Source organism: Drosophila rhopaloa, unplaced genomic scaffold (genome assembly GCF_018152115.1).
Source record: "Drosophila rhopaloa isolate 14029-0021.01 unplaced genomic scaffold, ASM1815211v1 contig_115, whole genome shotgun sequence".
Taxonomy (NCBI): Eukaryota; Metazoa; Arthropoda; class Insecta; order Diptera; family Drosophilidae; genus Drosophila; species Drosophila rhopaloa.
In genome coordinates this window covers 7498191-7517015 of record NW_025334990.1, presented here as the reverse complement: position 1 = coordinate 7517015, position 18825 = coordinate 7498191, and the positions used below count along the sequence as shown (strand labels likewise).

The 18825-nt window shown below is 42.6% G+C and overlaps 3 protein-coding genes across 4 annotated transcripts; 1 reads left to right on the top strand and 2 right to left on the bottom strand.

The window, feature by feature from the left end:
- Window positions 1-5307: 5307 nt before the first annotated feature.
- On the bottom strand, window positions 5308-10735 carry LOC108047689. The gene is made up of 2 exons (XM_017127980.2): window positions 7546-10735; window positions 5308-6197 (listed from the first exon to the last, which is right to left on the bottom strand). The coding sequence occupies exons 1-2, from the start codon at window positions 10660-10662 to the stop codon at window positions 5604-5606; spliced, it is 3711 nt and encodes a 1236-aa protein (XP_016983469.2). The 5' UTR covers window positions 10663-10735; the 3' UTR covers window positions 5308-5603.
- Window positions 10736-11412: 677 nt separating this feature from the next.
- On the top strand, window positions 11413-12494 carry LOC108038568 (attacin-C). The gene is made up of 2 exons (XM_017115394.2): window positions 11413-11809; window positions 11877-12494. The coding sequence occupies exons 1-2, from the start codon at window positions 11484-11486 to the stop codon at window positions 12280-12282; spliced, it is 732 nt and encodes a 243-aa protein (XP_016970883.2). The 5' UTR covers window positions 11413-11483; the 3' UTR covers window positions 12283-12494.
- Window positions 12495-12811: 317 nt separating this feature from the next.
- On the bottom strand, window positions 12812-18429 carry LOC108042599. 2 transcript variants are annotated; one of them, XM_044459693.1, is made up of 3 exons: window positions 17901-18429; window positions 14608-17819; window positions 12812-13620 (listed from the first exon to the last, which is right to left on the bottom strand). In XM_044459693.1, exons 1-3 carry the CDS (start codon window positions 18390-18392, stop codon window positions 12849-12851), a joined length of 4476 nt encoding a protein of 1491 aa, XP_044315628.1. In that variant the 5' UTR covers window positions 18393-18429; the 3' UTR covers window positions 12812-12848. The 2 variants fall into 2 exon arrangements, with proteins under 2 accessions (XP_044315628.1, XP_016976428.2); XM_017120939.2 differs by having other exon boundaries at window positions 14608-18429.
- Window positions 18430-18825: the final 396 nt, after the last annotated feature.

The following is an 18825-nucleotide window of genomic DNA, read 5'->3' as shown; positions in this document are numbered from 1 at the left end:
CTTATTGAATGAACGCTTAAATTACTAAGCAAATGACTCATTTATCAACTGCAGCGAACGTACTCGGGATTAGCATGGCCTGTCAGCAGTCCTCCGGAGGGCGATTTCATTAAAAATGATTTAAAGGACGAGCTGCCACTGCCACTGGGAAACGCATAAATTAAAACGCTGGGCATCCGGCAATGATTGCCGATGCGATGCACTGCAGCCACCATCGACAGCGATTGACATTCGAATGGCGGGGGCTTTCAAATTTCACACTTTGCGTTCGATTAACTCGTCGACAGTGGGTAATTTCAATCGACAGCTGCAAGTCAGTCAATAATCATGGTTAGATCAATTGGTTTAGAATCGCTCTATAGCTAAAATTGTGCGTTTTAAGAAAATAGGTCCCAAAAAAGACTTTGGCTGTGAAAAAGGAATGGAGTAATCCTGTTTTATTGCACAGTTTGGTTATTTTCAGAGATTTTTCACAAACTTAGGGCTCACAATTAATAAATATAAAATAAAAATTAACTGACTTTTTTGAATACATTTATTTGTAATTGATATTCCTGTTTTTAAACTTTTAACGCAGAAAAACAATACAACCCAAAATACATATAACACACATTAGTCATTGAATAAAAAGAACAATTATACTGAAATAAAAATGTACAATAGAGGAAACTGTTTATTAAATTTCATGATTTTTGAGACTGCATTTTGTTTGCTAGCACGCTGTTTATTATTATTATTATAAATAAACATTATATAATCCTTTTGTATAATTCATTCTAATCTTACTTATACTAGACACGAACAAAATTCACAAACAGCTCATAGTGCATTTAATTTATACATGTTAACCCTTTTTTTGACAACTATTATGCAGGAAAACGTCAAATATTTCCCACCAGGAGAGATAAAAACCATAGTTATTTTACCTTGCGCCATAAAAATGAAATGAACTGTTAGCATTTTGTGAACGAGGAACGCAGCTGCAAGCCAAACAAATATTCGCTTTATGTTCAACGCTCGTGATAGGTTTTAAGGTGAACCAGATTAACCTTAATGGATACTGCTCCAGCCCAAAACCAAATCAAGTAGATCCGCACGACTATATCCTTTGCATATTCCATTCAAATTTATGATTGTTTGCATTATGCGTTTAATGTCGCTTGATTTACATTAGCTTGTGCAGCGGAAAAAATTGAATTTTCCGCGCTTTGTCCTGAAAATTAAACAAAACAAAAATAGGGAAGAAAAAACGGAAAACGTGCCCAAGGAGCAGACGCAATATGCAAATAATCTGCAAATTTATAGGCTTTCCCTGGACTCCTTGAGCGGCTACAGCTGCGACCTGGCATTAAGGTCCTGAGTGGCAGGCGGCTAAGCCAGGTTATTATCTTTTATGAACTGAACTTCCTTTTGATTGGTGTAATGCTGTTGCTCAGGCTCCCAATGATTGATGCATGTGCAGAGATGTCACATGGAACAACATGAGCCCGAAAACTTGACATTTCTCGCATAAAAAAGGCAACAAAAAAGAATATTTATAAAATCAAAGAGAAGAAGGGAAATCCAACGGCGCAAGGGAAGGTTGGCATGCATGTTCTTCGGGGAAAATCCATTAAAACACTTGAGCCTGGCAGACGCGACGCAATGCTCTCCAAACAAGGAAAACCAGAATGCATTTCCGTTAATAGTGAAGGCGGCTTTGAAGGCTGGCAGCCACACTTAGACGCAGCACTTGTGGTTACCCTTAAACCTTCAGGACTCACTACCCCCTAACCTCATCCCCCTCAAGGACATAAAATGTTATTGATATTGCAATTTTTAGCATTTTGTAATTGAGGCTAAAGTTGGTGCCTATCGCAGGCACATCAATTGTCTGCCAGATAGCAGCCCGAGCGGATAACTGTCTAAATGACACTTGAGCATGTGTTTAAACATGCCAAGCACTTGGCTCACTCGAACTATGCAACAAGCAGTAGCAGCAGCAACACAAGGAGCCCGGCAGCAACACCAGCAGCACGGCAGCAACATCAGCAGCACGGCAGCAACATCACCACCACACGGGTTGACACTCGCCGGCATCAAAGTTCATGGGTGTCCTGGCGGCAGGGGAAACATCCTGTCGATGCGCTGATAAGTCCCTATCCCCGACATCACCCCACCCACCATGTGGGCATCCCTCCAACGCATCTTGTCTCGTCTCGAGAACGAAGGCGAGTGGCAATGTTGCCAATGTTGTTGGGTAAACTCATAATTGGAATTAATTATGCATTCGCACTTTGCGGCCAACTTTTCAAGTGGCTGGAGTGGTTAGCTGGAGTCAGTTAGCTGGGCTGAGACTGAGACTGGGACCGAGTGTGTGGGCTGCTCCTTTAATTGTCCAAGTGAACAAACACAGGCTACGCCTTGGATAGAGCCACCAAAACGGGGACAGGGCCAGATCCCGATCCAAGAAACTTGCGGCTGCCGGCAAGGGTTAAGTGCAAATTGCAGTTATCGTAAGTATTTCTTAAACATAGTTTAGACTTAGCATTGTCCTTAGATAAGAGGATGTTCCGAGTTGAAAATAGGTATGCTTGGGAAATGTTTTATCAAGAATTATAAAAGTGAACATTAAATACTTGTTACTTTTAATTTAAATTCTTTTCTAAAAAGAAAAGCAATACATTAAAAGAATGAATACAAAATCATTTAAGACATTAAGCAATCAATAAACATTTTTATACATTTTGATATGATAGCATTAGCTTTTATTTCCCGTTTAAAACCACTATCCATTTATCCCACAATATATGTTCCGAATTAAGTTCCGTATGACACTCCAACAATGGACCTCACCTGGACCTGGTTTGCATTTGAAAGGCAGGCGAGTCGGGGAACATCCCCAGTTAGCAATTCTCGGCTGGCAGCCATTCTAATTTAAGTTAGCCCATTTATCTTATGGCTTTCCTCTTTGTGCGCACTTTTTCTGTTTGCCACCCGCTCCAATCTCGTGCCTTAAGCAGTCCAATTTGTTGCTCCTTTATGGCTACTTATATTCCATGTCCTGCCCACACCTGAGCCCAATAATTACTGTGTGCCCGCTTTGGCATTGTCCTGGCGTTTGCACTGCGGATTTGGCCCTTTCTTCTGCCCATATTTCTGGCAAAATGTATGCATAAAGGCATGGCCAAGATGTTGGGAATTAATTAAAATTTGACAGCTAATAAAACGCAATCGCAGCCATGAGGGAGCGATTTCACAATGGCCATTTAAGTTGCGAATTGCGGACAATTGCACGCTTCATTTCGCCTGTTTTGACAAGCCATCGGAATCGAGTCACAAAAGACAGCCACAGAGACCCGCAGAAAAATGACAAAAGGCTGTCGCAAATCACAAGTCCTGCATCGCAACTCGCGGATGATTTGCACTTTAAAAAAGCGGGTGGCAATATATTTGATTTTTAGTTAAATAATAATAAATTAAAATTATTTTCTGACTTGTTTCAAAAAAAGAGGGACCTGAAAAATAGAAAGCCTATTTAAACTTTAAATAGAATGTAAAAGGAATTTCCAAATGGAAATTAATTGTATGCCAAATTTAATTACTGTATATTCCATTTGAAGTATCCATAAACTCTAAAATAAAAATTAACGAATTAATAATTACAAAATATTCTATAATAAAGTAAGTTTAAGAAATGGTTCTAAGAAAAAGTTTTTGGAATTTTAAACCACAGGTATTTATTGACTTATGAATGTTTTTACTTTTGATTTTATTAAGGAGTTTAGAAGTGGTTTGTATGTGGTTTAAATACATGGAACTTAAAGATAGTATTTGATGGGTAATATGTATAAGCCTTGCATTTCTAAAACGTATGAATTCATTTTCTTTGGTGTCCCCAAAGTCGAACAATGGCGGTCAGCAATGGGCCGGAAACGTTCCGACAAGAAGGGACTTTCTGGGTCTGGTCGCGTGTCATGAGCAAACAAGATAATGTTACAGCAGTCATCGCAAATCGGGCGCGGAAAAAGGTCCAGGAGGCCATGAGGATTGTGTGGAGAGTGGGTGCTGGTATTCGGTTTTGGCAGTTTGTTTTTGCCCCAACCCTCCAGGCGATTTGTACGAAAAATGCAAATGAAAACGTCTCAGCTTACGCCAAGTCCTTGTGCCAGCAATCTGTGGATATGGATGTAGATGTGGAAGTGGAAGTAGAAGTGGACTGGAAACCGAAATGGAGAAGGAGCTGGAGCTGGCTTAATGAAAATGCTGCCACGGGCCACAGGCTGCCAAGTGGCTGGTGTCCTGTGCTGGTCTCCGTAGGCTGGGAAATGATTGATCGCCGGCATCAATTTCCCAGAAATGTTATTGCCATGCGTTCGACAGTTGGTCGATTGCTGGTCACCAAGTGCTTTAATTATGCCTTAAAGCCTTGTCTTCACACGGGTTAAGTTTCGGAATGACATTTTCTTGTCGACAAGTTATAACGCAATTCGTATATAAATAATTAACTGAACCTATAAATTTAGCTACATTATAATTTGAAAACATAGATGGCAAGAGAAACCAAAAAAGAGATATTTTGTCTTAGGAAAGACATTTAAGGTTTAATTTATTAATGTAAATAAGTAAGCACTTGAACTATTTGTTTAACAATTTTTATATCTATACATTTTTATAAATTCGAGAGGTAAAAGTATTGTAATTATTTAAAATACCTCACTTCTGTGGTTTTATCTTCACTTTGTTATTTATATTTAAATATTTATTTTCCAATAAATACCTTTATATTATGTTATGTTTATTTATAAAAATAATTTAAATTTCAGCTTTAACTTTTAAGACTTCCATTATTACTTCCAATTATTACTAGCCAAGCTATAATTAGTATTAGCCTTAATTCATATAATGACTTGATGGGATAGATGGATAAGGACTTGTATCCATAACTTCTAGTTCAAAAGGAACTTATCAAAAAGGAAATTCAATAAGTGGTTGTACTTTAATTGGATTTTTAAAAAATGATTAAAAGTGACCAAGATCTTCAAGATCCCCTTGAAGCGTACCCGATCTTCGGCCAATCAGCGTCTACAGCGACTACTTTAGCGTTTTCATTTATGAAAATGTCTGAAACATGTTTCGCTTGCGCAAACAGAATGCGAGTATGCAATAAAATTCCATTACAGCAATGGCTCGACTTAAAAACTTGGCCGAAAAAGAAAGGCAGGATGAAAATACGTTGCATACGCCCGTGGCAGTGGGGCAGGAATGGGAAAAGGAAAAGGAGGAGCCACCAGCAAGTGTATTAAAAGCCCGCAGACATTTTGCCTGTACGTGAGTGCATCGCATGTGCTTGGCTGTGTTTGTGGGTGTGTGTGTGTGTGTGTGGTGTGTGTGTGTGTGAAAAAGTCCTTGCATATTTTATGAAACTTGGCAAAGCATTTAACAACACAGGCACACCCACAGACAGAGGCAAACTCATTACTTGAATTTATTTAGCACTTAAACCAAATGTTTCATTCGCCTCAGCCGGCTGATTTGGTGCTCATATTCGTACAGTTCCGGAGTTTTGTTGCCACTTGATGGTTGCAAGTGCCCCAGCCCGCTGTTAGCTCTTTGAACTCCGTCTAAGGATCAAAACTTCTGGGCTTCTTGAGGATCCCGCCGGGTGAGCAAAAGGTTGTACACTGCGGAGCAGTTCGTACACTATCTTGAATGCGCTTTAGGAGACTATTTTTTCGCCTATTTTGGGGCAACTGGGAGCAAGGATCGTTCTTGCCATGGACAAAGCCACATCGTGGGCAAAGATCTGCAAGGGTATTGGCTACCAGCTCGTTTTTGGCACAGGCTTCAATGGAGCCACTGGACAGGATCTCGCTGCTGGACGAGGGAGAGATGTAGAAAGGCGGAGTGGGTGCCGGCACAGGCACTTTGACACCACATCTGGGACACTTCTGGAGGACCATTGAGTCCGCTAACTTCTCTTCCTGGCACTCACATTCCGAACAGGAATCTTCGGTGATCTTCTGCATTCGACTCGTCTTCCGCGGTGTGTAGTACAGCGCTTCGATGGGCCTGAGACCTCGCTTCCGCTTCTTCAACGTAAATGTGGTGGGCTTTCCTTTGGGCCGCCAGAATTGTGTAGTAGATCGCATCTCCTTCAGCTGTCCCTCCATCTTTTTCTGGACCAGCTGGGCCGTCAACCGTTTTCGGTCCATTGCCTGGAGGTGAATAGATATTAGTAATTCATTTTTGTTTCATCGTACAATTATTGCATTATAAATCAAGTTATTTGGTTGAAATGTTATACTATTCCTTACGGTTTTATATTTTACCGCCTTGAAGGAGACATAAAGAATATATTCAAAAAACTAGACTCAAAACTTTTGCAATCGTTTGTTCTATATGAACAACAAAGAACTAATTGCATTTGAAGTAAATAAAAGTGTTATAATGAATAAACTTTGTGGATACGATAAAAACACTACAAATTTGATTATGTCTAACCGTATAATATTTTTCACCCATTTTCGTAAAAAATTTATGATGAAAAATTAATATGAAAAATGCAAAAATTGAACAAAAAATAAAATGTTCGCAAAATGATAGAGGTTGATAGTTTGGGTCGTAAGCTGCGCAAAACATTTTCTACTTCAGCACTGGGCCCTATTTAAGCCCAAGTATAATAAAAAACGTTTAAAAATGTAATAATTTTGCACAAAATCTAAAACAAAATACAATCGGTCATAAATGTGTATGTGTTTAAGGGACTTAAAGACTGAAAAAATAAGTTATTCATAAACAATGGAAAGAAATTAAGCCATATAAAACTGAAATAGTGTCGAATTGGTATTAAATAAATGTATGGTCAAATTATGTTTTTTGCTAAAAAGGAAGAATGAGAAGGTTTCTTTAGTTGTGACTTAATATAAATACACAAAAAACAAGAAAGGAAAGCTAACTTCGGGCGGAGCCGAAGTTGATATACCCTTGCAGAATACTCTGTAAATTATATTCTCCAAAATTATTCATATTATGCATTCTTAATACTCATAAAAAATCCCAACTTCCTAACTTTAAAAACACCAAAGTTATGGCATTTCCAATCGTTTAGTTATATGGCAGCTATAGGATATAGTCGGCCGATCCTTATGAAATTTAATAGGTCGGATTGATTGGCCAAAAATAAAACCCATAGGAAATCCCAACTTCCTAACTTAACAAACACCAAAGTTATGACATTTCCGATCAATCAGTTATATGGCAGCTAAAGGATATAGTCGGCCGATCCCGGCCGTTCCGACATATATATTGCGTGCAAAGGAAAGAAGGGTGTGTGCAAAGTTTCAATTCGATATCTTTAAAACTGAGAGACTAGTTTGCGTAGAAACAGACAGACGGACAGACGGACAGACGGACATGGCTATATCAACTCAGGAGGTGATCCTGATCAAGAATATATATACTTTATAGGGTCGGAGATGTCTCCTTCACTGCGTTGCACACTTTTGACCAAAATTATAATACCCTCTGCAAGGGTATAAAAAGAGAAACAGAAGTTTGACCTACCTTGAACATTAGCTTGTGGTCGTTCATCACGGTATTGAGGTTCTGCAAGGAGTACCGCATCTCGGAGTCGCGCAGGTCCTGCTCCTCGTCCGGCGCCATGGTCACGCTGCTGATGCTCACGGCGGACTCGAAGGAGCCGAAGATGCGGCTGAAGGTTGGAAACAGTCGCCGTTTGCGATTCTCCCGCTCCAGCCGCTCCGCATTCATCTCCTGCTCCATGAGCTTCTTGTACATGGCGCTGTCCATTCGGGTGTCCTGCGAGAGACGGCGACTGTGGGGCGAAGCGCTCCTCGTTCCCTTCAATCCACGCATGCCGAAGGGAATGAGGCGTGTGCTGAGACGCTGCTTGTTCCAATAGTTCTTGGCAATCAGCCTGTCCACCTGGCTCATCTGTTTTGGCTTCGCAGGATCGGTTTCCACAAAATTGAGAAATATATCCCGGGGCGCCTCTATCTTTGCGAACTGCAAGCCGGATGCAATGTCACTGAGATACTCCATGTACTTCGCAGATAGCATCTGCTTGACCTCACCCCTACTAAAGCCCGACTGCATCAGGTCATCGTGGAGCAGCTGGAGGCTGTTCCACATATGGTGTTTCCCCACCACCAGCATAAGTCCCTTGACATCGGCCCCGAACTCCACGAACTTGTTGTTCTCGATGATGTCCTTTAGGAACGTCTGCAGGGGCTTGTGTTTGTCATCGGACTCCAGATCTTTGATCAGGAACCTTCCAGGAGTATACTCCTTCAGGTCCTTTTGTCTCCTAGAGTCCCTAGCCTCCGTACCATACTCATCCTCCGGGGACTTTACTATCCGTTCGTAGTTATAGGTATCGTGTGCATTGTCGAAGAACCTATGGAAATCTTCTGGCAGGCCTTCATAGTTGTATTCCTGCAGCTGGCGAAGTTTTTCCTTGGAGGGAAATGTGGGAGTGCTATACCCAATAGAATCACGTCGTGGAGCGACAGTTTTATTTAGATTTTCGTCAATTTGAAGGCCCAATTGATCGCCAGCTTGTGGAATGCTTTTATCCATAGGTCGACCCATGTCTTGAAGGTCTTCCCCAATTATTTTACCGAAAGGTGGCCTAGACTTGGTAATGAATGTATCGGAAACGCTTTTCTTAAGGAGAAGTCGTTGTTTCTGACTGGACATCAGGGGAACGCTAAGTGATCGGCGAGTGGAGAGCCTTCTGAACTTTTTCGACCTCGCCGCATCTGAATCGTTGGCCCGGATGTACATAATATCCTTCTTAAGAGTCTGATAGTGACTGTCCACCTTTTCTTTTGGTGGTGCAATACGTAGTTGTTTGGGTGGTACGAGTGGCCCGTGGATTGATTTACGTATACTTTTCCTTGGTCGACTGGCGTTTATGATTTTCTTCAGCGATTCACTCAGAGAAGCAATGCTATCCGAATCGGCATATACTTGGGTTTCGCTTTTGTCTTCCCGTAACTTAGGTATCTTCTTAAGTCTTTTCACCATTACATCAGTGGCATCTGAAGGGCGTGTTTTTGGGTCATACAATACTTCCTTGGAGATTATGGTACTGGATGTACTATCATCGATGACTTTTCCATCGGGTGAGCGCTTTTTTCGGCGCCTGCGGTGTTTAATAATCGCGGAAAGATCTTCAAACAAAAGAGAGACTAAATTTCGTTGCTCCCCAAAAGAGCTCTGTTTTTCTGGTTTTACCTTGCCAGCTTTGCCAACTTTTCTAGCTTTTCCAGTTTTTCCAGCTTTGTCAGCATTGTCAATATGTAAACTTTGTTTGCGAACATATTTTGTTTTTTTATCCCGTTCTACTTCTAATGCAGTTGCGACAGTTTTTTTCGGATTGGAAATGTGCTGCCTGCGCTTCTTAATTTTTTTATTTTCATCAAAAAGCGCTCGCAGCTCATCTCTAATAACCAAATCCACATAGCTTGTTTTCTGCTTCCTAAACTTTTTTTTATACTTTCTGGCCTTTTTTGAAGTTAATACTCTATCTTTAAGGACTTTCGGCTGTAGCGGAAAGTCTAGTTTAAACAACTTCCTAAATTTCAATGGAAGTGATTTTCTGGCCTTTTTTGAAATTGGTTGTTTATGCTCTTGTGATTCTGTAAAGATTGAAATGTCAGACATTGTCAGCATTTTCCTCTTAAGATTTTTGCGTTGTTTTCTGATGACTTTTTCACTCATGTATAAAACATTCTTTTGATCTCGTTTTTTCGCTTTCTTTGGTTTATCAAATTTTGTTAGCTCTCTTACCAATAACTTCAATTCATCAAAAGACGGCCTAGTGGGATCTGGTTTTTGAGTTCCCTTCTGTTTTCTTTTAAGATTTTGTTGAATTATGAGGTCATCTATGCTGAAATATAAAGGGTTTGCCTTGGGCTTTTTCTTCTTATGGGTTTTCTTAATAGGTTTTCTTATTTTGTATGGTTTGTATTCCAATTCTAGTTCTTCTATTTCTGGTTCTTTGGTGATCCTTCTTTTCTTGACCTTGCGGTATTTGGGCAGCACTTCACTTTTCCAGAATTCATTAAAGTCCCCTATGTCGTTATCCACGCTTACCCTTATCCGACGATATTTTCGTGGTCGCTTGCCCCGGATAGCAGATAGATATTTCCGCACTTCGTCGGCCTCCGCCTCCCAGATTTGCTCTTGACCCTCAATAAACTGATGATAGTCCGTGGTTTTTTGCCACTTTTTTATCGCCTGGGCCAATCTGCGGAAGCACTTGTCCACCAGTCGTTGTGGATGCCGTCGCTTCTTTAGCTGTTTCCGCAGAAGATTTAGCCTGCGTTGGAGTCTCTTTTTCAACTGTTCCTGCTGTCGAATTAGACGACTTTGTAGCCTCAAGGCTCTTGACCAGTTGCGAAGCCAGTGCTTGTGCATGGCCAGCATCCCGCTTACCGCCCTCCTCGTCTGCTCCCGTTTCTCCAGCGCCGCATCCTTTTGCCGCAGATCTATGGACTGCCGCATCCTTTCGAGCAGGTGGTCACGAATCCTGCACATCACCTCCAGACGTCGTTGGGCACGACGCTTGCGCTGTCTCAATTCCTTGGCCTTCCGACGGATCTGCTTCTTCAGAAGGGCCATCTGGGTGCTCCGGTGCAAAAGTGGCACTTGCATCTCGTACTGACTGAATTTATTGCTTACTATAAATAACTACCAGGGATTTCTGTTAGGTATAAAAAAAAGGTTTCCCAGCTACTATATTTAATACAGTTGAGCTGTCATCAATATATAAAAAGAAAACTATCAAATTTGTGGGATTGTCAAATACGTACTTACATATGTACATTGCTTAAAATAATAAAACCAGGTTGGGTTGCAATTGCAAATAATTTTTTAATAACAATTAATAGTTTTTACCTTTTTTTTAAACGATAAAATACAAAGAGTTTTGTAAATAAATGTTATAATTAATATAAAAGAAATTACTTCTTACGCTTCTGTTTTGTTTTCTTGCTTGATCAACATTTTTTTAAAGTAACTTAACATTTTTGTATGCTATTTTGCTTGCCAGTTTTTGATTTATTTTTTAGTACTTTTTCTTTTTTTTTAGTACTATTCTTTTTTTTTATAACAAGTGCTACTTTTCTTTAAACACCAGTAATATTTCTATAATAAATAAGCTTTTGAGTATTTCGAAAATCCCCTTTCAAAATCATTTAAAAGATATAAAAGATCACCGTCTAGTCAATTCAAGGGGGTTTTGCTGCACCCTTATCAGTCAGTGTAAATCACCTGCAGGTGGTCGTTCGGGGACTCCACTCAGCTTATTGATAAGGCATCACAAAGCATCCATATGGAGATAGGCACTTCTTAGGGGAAGCACCCGTTCGGAGATCGATTGCTATATAAAGAACAGAGATCAGATTTCAGTATCGACAGTCAACAGTCAGCATTCAGATCAGTCCATTCAATAAGCAGCAGATCAATTAAGCAAGATGAGCAATTTCATTTCCCTAATCGTGGTGGCCATTGGCGTTCTTGGTGCCTTTGCGGCGGCGATGCCTCAGCGACCTTTGACCCAACCGCTGATCTACTATCCCCCACCACCGACACCACCCAGAATCTACAGGACGCGCCGCCAGGTGTTGGGTGGTTCAGTGAGCTCCAATCCGAAAGGAGGAGCAGATGCCCGAATGGATCTGACCACTGGGATTGGATCTTCGGAGCACAATGTGATTGGACAGGTCTTTGCAGAGGGCAACACCCTAAAAAAACCGGTGTCCACTCCAGTAACCAGCGGAGGCACCTTGGCTTACAATAAGTGAGTGTCCTGGGAATGTAGAATACTATATTTTCGTGTACCAATTAATATTATTTCCCTTAATCAGCAATGGCCTGGGGCTCGAACTGACCAAAACCCATACGCCCGGAGATCGGGACGTCTTCAAGCAGACGGCCTCCGCCAATCTGTTTAATAATGGAGTCCACAGTCTGGATGCCAAGGCCTTTGCCTCGCAAAACGAGCTGGCCAATGGATTCAAGTTCGACCGGAATGGAGCTGGCCTGGACTACTCGCACATCAATGGACATGGAGCCACACTGACGCACGCCAATATTCCTGGACTGGGCAGGCAGCTGGAGCTGGGAGGACGAGCCAATCTGTGGCAGTCGCAGGATCGCAACACGAGGATCGATCTCGGCGGCAGGGCCTCCCAGTGGCTCAGTGGTCCCTTCCAGGGACGACGCGATCTGGGCACCAATCTGGGCATCACCCATTACTTCGGTAGAAACTAGAGATTGATAAACATTTTAAAGGCACCAAAAAATTAATAATTGACAAATGTTCTAAAAAAAATATATAAAAATGTATTTTATTAAAATCTTTGTTCTTAAAAATTGTATACAAATGTATTTAATTTAAGACTTTGTTCTTATAATGTGATATTTCATTTTGAAGTTCTAGAAAAAATAGGATTGGGTTTCAATTATTAAAATATTTAACTGTATTAAATTTGTTTTTTATTATTTTAAATACCAATTATCCTTTTAATTTCACAGTTCTAGCTTAATAACTTGAAAGTAGTTCAATATATTAATTGATCAGATAATCTTATTTAATTGGTATAACACAATATTATTAACAAAAACATATATTTTTCTTCACCTTCTGGTTTATTTTGAATATATTAAGACAATGGAGAAAACATTATAAGACCAATACCTGTTAATTCCCAAAACTATATAGTCCTTCAATTTGAATTGAATTAAACAAAGGAAATTTTTATTGAAAATCAACATAACATCAAAAGGAAATGAACTAAACAAAACTCAATGGAAAAATCGGATACGTTATCTGTAAATTAAAGACCTACAAAAGCCTTGGCCTGCTGTTCGCCAGCCTCCTTGAAGAGTTCCGCTGTCTTCAGGAGTTTAATAAAACGCGGTGAGTACTCGGTGGACATGCGCTTCTCCAGGACCTCATCCAGACTGGCCTGCTTCAGGACCTCCTGCAGACGGGCATTCCGCTGATGGCGCTCCGCGGAATCGGCCAATTTCCTTAGGTAAACCAGATCCAGGAGCAGCTCGTCGCGCACTCCGGACGCAGCCTGCTGATCCTCCATCGGCAAATCCTCATACTGCCGGAGTAACTTCTTGACGATCCGTGACTTTTGGTTGATTTTACCCGGATCGAGCAGGCGCACATCCTGGCTAAAATCCTCGGCCAGGACACGAAGCGAGCTCTGCCTCTTCTCGCGAATCTTCTGCTCCTCATTCGAGGTCTTGAGAATCAGGTCGTAGAAATCCTGAAGATCCGGACGAAGTGGAATGCAGGCCCGTCGGCGCACCTGCTGATCAATGATGTTACTGATGGCCGCCATCGTGCCTCGCACCATGTCCTCCGTCTGGCGGAAATAGTTCTCGTTCTTGTCGTTCCGGATCTGGTAGAAGTTCTTGGTCTGCTTCTGCGAGCACTTGCGATTCCTCTGCAGAACGGCCAACAGCCGATCCATGCCCGGATCGTTACCCACCGCCTCGAAGACGGCCGACACAATGTCCTCTGAAATCTTGCCCGTGATCAGCTTTTCGTAGCTATTCGACTGGGGCTCAAGAGGTTCTGTCTGCGGTCGGTTGCTGCTTAAAAGAAAGATTATTACATATTATTATTAGTTATTTAAAAATAGGTATGCACACAAAAGTGTAACCTTTTAAAATGTTACATTTATGGAATTTTTAAACTGTCTTGTTACTGTTTATTAGGTTTGTTTTTAAGATTTTTTAAAATGTCCTAGAAAAACTTTTTTTCTTCAATTCCGTTTAAAAAACTTAAAATTCATTGAAAAGAATTTTTGAAAGTCGAATAGTTGTACATGGGAAAAAACTCGAAACAATTTCGAAAACAAGAATCCGTTCGCTTGATATTGGTGTTCAAAATGATAAAACAAAAGTCACTGTTTTTAAAACATTGCAATCAGCATGAAATTATTCATAAACAAGAGAGAACGCTATAGTCGGGTGCCCCGACTATCAGATACCCGTTACTCAGGTAAAGGGAGTGCGAGGGAGATGGAGATAGAAACTTTGATCACGCATAACTTTTTAAGGAATGGTCCGATTTGAAAAATTTCTTCTACATTTCGATAGGTATTGATAAACACAATAAAACTGCATTTTTACTTTTCCGAAATATATAAATTTTTAAAATCGTATATAAGCGATTGTGGGCGTTAAAGGGGGCGTGGCACCTTTTTGAAAAAAACTTGCGCTGCGTAGGAACTCCTAGAATCTGCATGCAAAATGCCAATCTTCTAGCTTTTATAGTTTCCGAGATCTCAGCGTTCATACGGACGGACAGAGGGACAGACAGACAGACGGACAGACGGACATGGCTATATCGACTCGGCTAGTGACCCTGATCAAGAATATATATACTTTATAGGGTCGGAAACGCTTCCTTCTAGCTGTTACATACTTTTGCACGAATACAATATACCCTTTTACTCTGCGAGTAACGGGTATAATTATTGTAACATTGGCATTTGTTTAGAGCTTTATGAACTAATTTAAAAAACACAAGAAAACATGGTGTAAAATTGTCATATAAGTAACCTCACAACTCACCACTGGCCTGCTGCTTTTTGTCCTTCTTTTGGGGCAACTTTAGCTGCTTCTTTTGGTTGTTCTTTTGGATCTGCTTTTGGAGCCACTTTTGGAGCACTTTTTGGTGCTTCTTGATGAGTCTGTTTGGACTGGCTCTTTCCGTTCCATTTAATGGAAGGCCTTTTCATATGACCTTCTTGCTTCCTTGGCTTTTCATTATCCTTTTTTGGTTCCCACTCTTCGCCACCCTTATCCTTGGACTCCTCACCCACCTCGCGAATACGTCTTTCCTCATTTGCCTCCAGATCATCTAGACTATCCTCCAATTGCGCAGTATTTCCATGAAGTCGAACATCCTGGACATCTTCACTTGACCCAGGATGCAACCCCCTATAAGCTGGCAGCAAACTAATGGATCCATTGCCATAAAACTGTTTCGTTTTCGGGTCCCCGCACACATTGGCATTGATGGTAACGTTGAGCTTCATGGCATCTGGACCATTGCAAATATTCTCCGATGGAGTGGTTGGAGCTGAAGTGGTGATGCTGGTCCCTGCGGCAGTTGTTGCCAACGAAGTTGTGCAATTAGGAGGCAAGGTCGACTCAGTGGTTACATTCCCAACAGGAAGAGGTAGGGGTGTGGTAATGGGCACACATCTGGGATCTAAGGTGGTCGCGGTTGCCATTGCCGCCAAGTAAGGATCGTTCTTCAGTTGCTTGTTGAAAAAGGGTCCAAAATATCGATGGACTCCAAAGGACTTAATCGGTGGCGACACGGGTTTCATTGGCAATTGCTGGCCATTTCGTTGCATGGGCAGTTGCTGTTGCATTGGTTGCTGTTGCATTGGTTGCTGCTGCGGCAGATATTGCTGCTGTTGCGGCCGATATTGCTGCTGTACGGGCAATGGTTGCTGAACGACTGGATTTTGTTGCACAGTCTGTTGCTGCTGCTGTGGTGACTTCAGATTCTGCATTTTTTGCAACTCATTGAAAAAATGGGTTAAATTAAAACTTGCCTGGAAATTAGAAGAATGATGACGTTGACGGTTTAGATCTGGTTGCTGGACTGGTTGTTGCTGTTGCTGTGGCAGCTGAAGTTGCTGCAGTTGCTGTGGTTGCTGCAGCTGCTGTTGTTGCTGCAGAGGCTGCTGTTGCATCTGTTGCGGCTGCAATTGCACCTGCTGAGGTTGCTGCTGCTGCATGGGAAACATTGCATTGGGTCGCTGATTCATCATGGGCACCAGATCTCTAGTGGGGTCGTAGATATTCGAGGAATCATCGTCATGAGCAGCTTCCAGTTCATCATAATGTGCCAGCAATTCATGACTTGGATAGGACCTTTCCAGCGAATCCTCGGCATCCGGTGTGAGCAAACCATTGCCCAAAGTTCCAAAACGAACACGATTCCCATTGTGGTCTTCGAAATCGTCCAACAGGTGAACCAACCGTTTGGCCACCGCATGTTGTTGCTGTGGTTGCGCTTCTTGTTGCTGCGGCTCCAACTGCTGCTCCTTATCATCCAAGGATCTCTTGGACCTTCTGTTCTGCCTGGGAAATCTGCGAAGCCTCGTCTGCCGCTTGCCACGATCCTTATCGAGCGAAAATTCATTGGCCAACAGCTTGACCACCGCATCGGGATTTACTTTTGGAGCTGATGCCGCCGCCTCTTTGGCCTCCACTTTGTTGATGTCCTCGCACTCGGATTTTTCCTCTGCGGGCTCCTGAAGCTTTAGCTTGATGTTGACTTTGACAACACTGTCCTCCGTTTCCGGCTTATCCACCTCCTTCGATTTGCACTCCGTTTCGCCATCGGAATTGCCGTCATGGTTGTCGATGCTATCATTGGTTTCAGCACTTTCACGTTTTTCCAAATTGTCTTTGCTTTCGGAGTTTGTGGCCAGTTCAGCTTCGGTATTGGAATGGAGCTCACTACTGGTGTCCAAATTAAGAGGCATTACTTCTTTTAAAGGGAAATCATTCTCTGATTTCACCACTGCAGCAGATAAAGTGTCAGCTTTGATAGGGGCCTGCATCTCCTTTTCAACCTTCTTTGCTTCACGTTTCACTTTTACCTCGGCCTCTGTCTCCAACTTATCCTCCATTTTGTCCTCAATGGCCGAAGTTTCAGAATCTAGTTTAACTTCTGGCTTACTCAAAGCTTCCTCATCTAATTTGACTTCGTCATGCAAGTCCTCCAACTTGACCTCTCCATGAAAGTCTTTTTCTTTGGATTCATGATCTTTCGAAGCACTCGCTTCCTTAACGTCCAACAAACTAGTTTTGAGAGCCATTTCGTGATCGGAAATGCTCTGATCCTCATCAACTTCACTGGGGGATGGTAAAGCTTCATCTTCTAAAGGCAGTCCAGATCCCAGGGGTAAAACTTCCAAGCCCGATAGATCTTTGGCTTCCAAAGCCTCCAAATGGGGTTCCCTTTTGTAACGATCCAGGTCAATGGGCATGCGATTACTCCTCTCGTAATCCCGCACATTGGTCATCTGTCGCTGGTTGATGGGATGAAAGCGATCATACTGGGGCACTCGGTAGTCGTAGCTCTGCGGCAACTCCATCATTTGATTTTGACTCATATCCATGGCGGTATTAACAGGCTGCAGGTACTCCAAGTTCTCGTTCGGTGCCATTGCCCTGTTAATGCCCATTCGCTGATCCTCCACATCGGCATCCTGACTTGCCTCGAACTGCTGCTGCTGCTGCTGATCCTCCAGCTCCCTCCTCCGGATCATGCTGTCCACCATTTGGTTGCGATGGATGTCCATCAGGGCGTTGCTGGGCAGCGAGGGACCCAGTCCTTTGAGCATCAGTCGACTGCTGGTCTTCAGCTTGATCTCGTTCATGGGATTGAAGCCACTGCAGGAGCTGCGCTTCATCTGCTTGAGCGGAGAAGCTTCACATATGCTGCCGGGTCTGGAGATTTTCAGGGCCCTCTCGGAGGCCTCCTGCTCGATCTTGGAGAGCTTGTAGTTCGCCTCGTGGGCCAGCTTGTTGGACGTGGCATGGGGGAAGGCCAGGCGATTGAGGGTACTCTCGTAGACGCCATCTGGAATGGGGGCATCCCCGAACTCGGGCAACTTATCCGCCCAGCCGCTCTCCTCCACATTCTTCTGGCCATCCTTCGACCTCTGCTCCTTCTTGACAGCCTCCACACCCTCCTGGTCACTCAGCATCTGCTGCACCTGCTTCAGCTTTATGTCCAGATGGGAGAGGCCACTGTCCTGCGGATTCATAGGACTCTTAGTCACCTGGTACTTGCGGACAATGGTATCGTCGCCCACTTCCTTGTATTTCAGTTTTACCTTGCCCATCTCCGTGTGCTCCATGTCCTTGGCATGCTGTTCTATGATCTTCTTGGCCAGGGATCGCTCCTGTTTGCCGCCGGAACGCTTCTGGTTGGCACTGCTCTTGGCCATGCCCGCCTGGATGTTGCGGAACCAGGCGTCCGCCGCCTCCTGCAGCACGTGCTCCTCCTCCTCGGCCTTCGACTTGGAGTCACCCACCTGGGCCTGGGCAAAGTTGGAGAGCATGTCGTCGATAGAGTTCCGCCGATCCCGGCACTGCTCCTGCTGCTGCTGCTGCGGACTAGCCTGCTCCTGCAGGCCGCCATAGGAGGTCTTCAGCTCCTGCAGCTCGGGACGAGCCAGCTCCACCGCCCGGCTGAAGCTGAGCAACTTGTCGCTGCCCTGCACCGGATTCTCCTGATCCCGCTTTTCCTCCGCACTGGAGACCTGCTGCGAGGAGCCATGGCCGCTGAACACCATCAGGGCCCACCAGAGTTGGAGGAAAATCATTTTGTAATGGGGCTCGGATTTCCTTGAAATAAAAATGGGATTGCCGTTTAATTGAAAACTCTCTACACTTGCCTACACTATGTCTGTAAGCCTGCTTTTTGAAATATAAAAGTTTTGTGCCATTAAATAACTTAATGTTTATTCTAAATTTAGCATTAAATTAAAATTATAATTCAGTCACCTAATTAACCTAATTAATCAATATCTAATAACCTAGTTATTCTTAGAAATCACTTGCCTTTTAACCCTTTAATGAGAAAGGATCTAAAAAGTTTATTAAGGTCTTGCCATTAAGTTAGAACCAGATAATTTGGGATTACTTGTTCTTTCATTGCATTTGATTATAAAATAATGACTCAATATAAGGTTTTATGATATACATATTTGCATATAAACAAATTCTGTTCCTTTCTTTTGGCTTATGAAAACATTT

Bases quoted from the DNA above. Each gene is read 5' to 3' on its own strand.
- LOC108047689 (XM_017127980.2), bottom strand. From the start codon at position 10,662: ATGCAAGTGCCACTTTTGCACCGGAGCACCCAGATGGCCCTTCTGAAG. The intron at 6,198-7,545 runs GTAGGTCAAACT...ATTCACCTCCAG, and splicing joins ACCACAAGCTAATGTTCAAG to GCAATGGACCGAAAACGGTT.
- LOC108038568 (XM_017115394.2), top strand. From the start codon at position 11,484: ATGAGCAATTTCATTTCCCTAATCGTGGTGGCCATTGGCGTTCTTGGT. The intron at 11,810-11,876 runs GTGAGTGTCCTG...TCCCTTAATCAG, and splicing joins GGCACCTTGGCTTACAATAA to CAATGGCCTGGGGCTCGAAC.
- LOC108042599 (XM_017120939.2), bottom strand. From the start codon at position 18,392: ATGATTTTCCTCCAACTCTGGTGGGCCCTGATGGTGTTCAGCGGCCAT. The intron at 13,621-14,607 runs GTGAGTTGTGAG...TCTTTTAAGCAG, and splicing joins CAAAAAGCAGCAGGCCAGTG to CAACCGACCGCAGACAGAAC.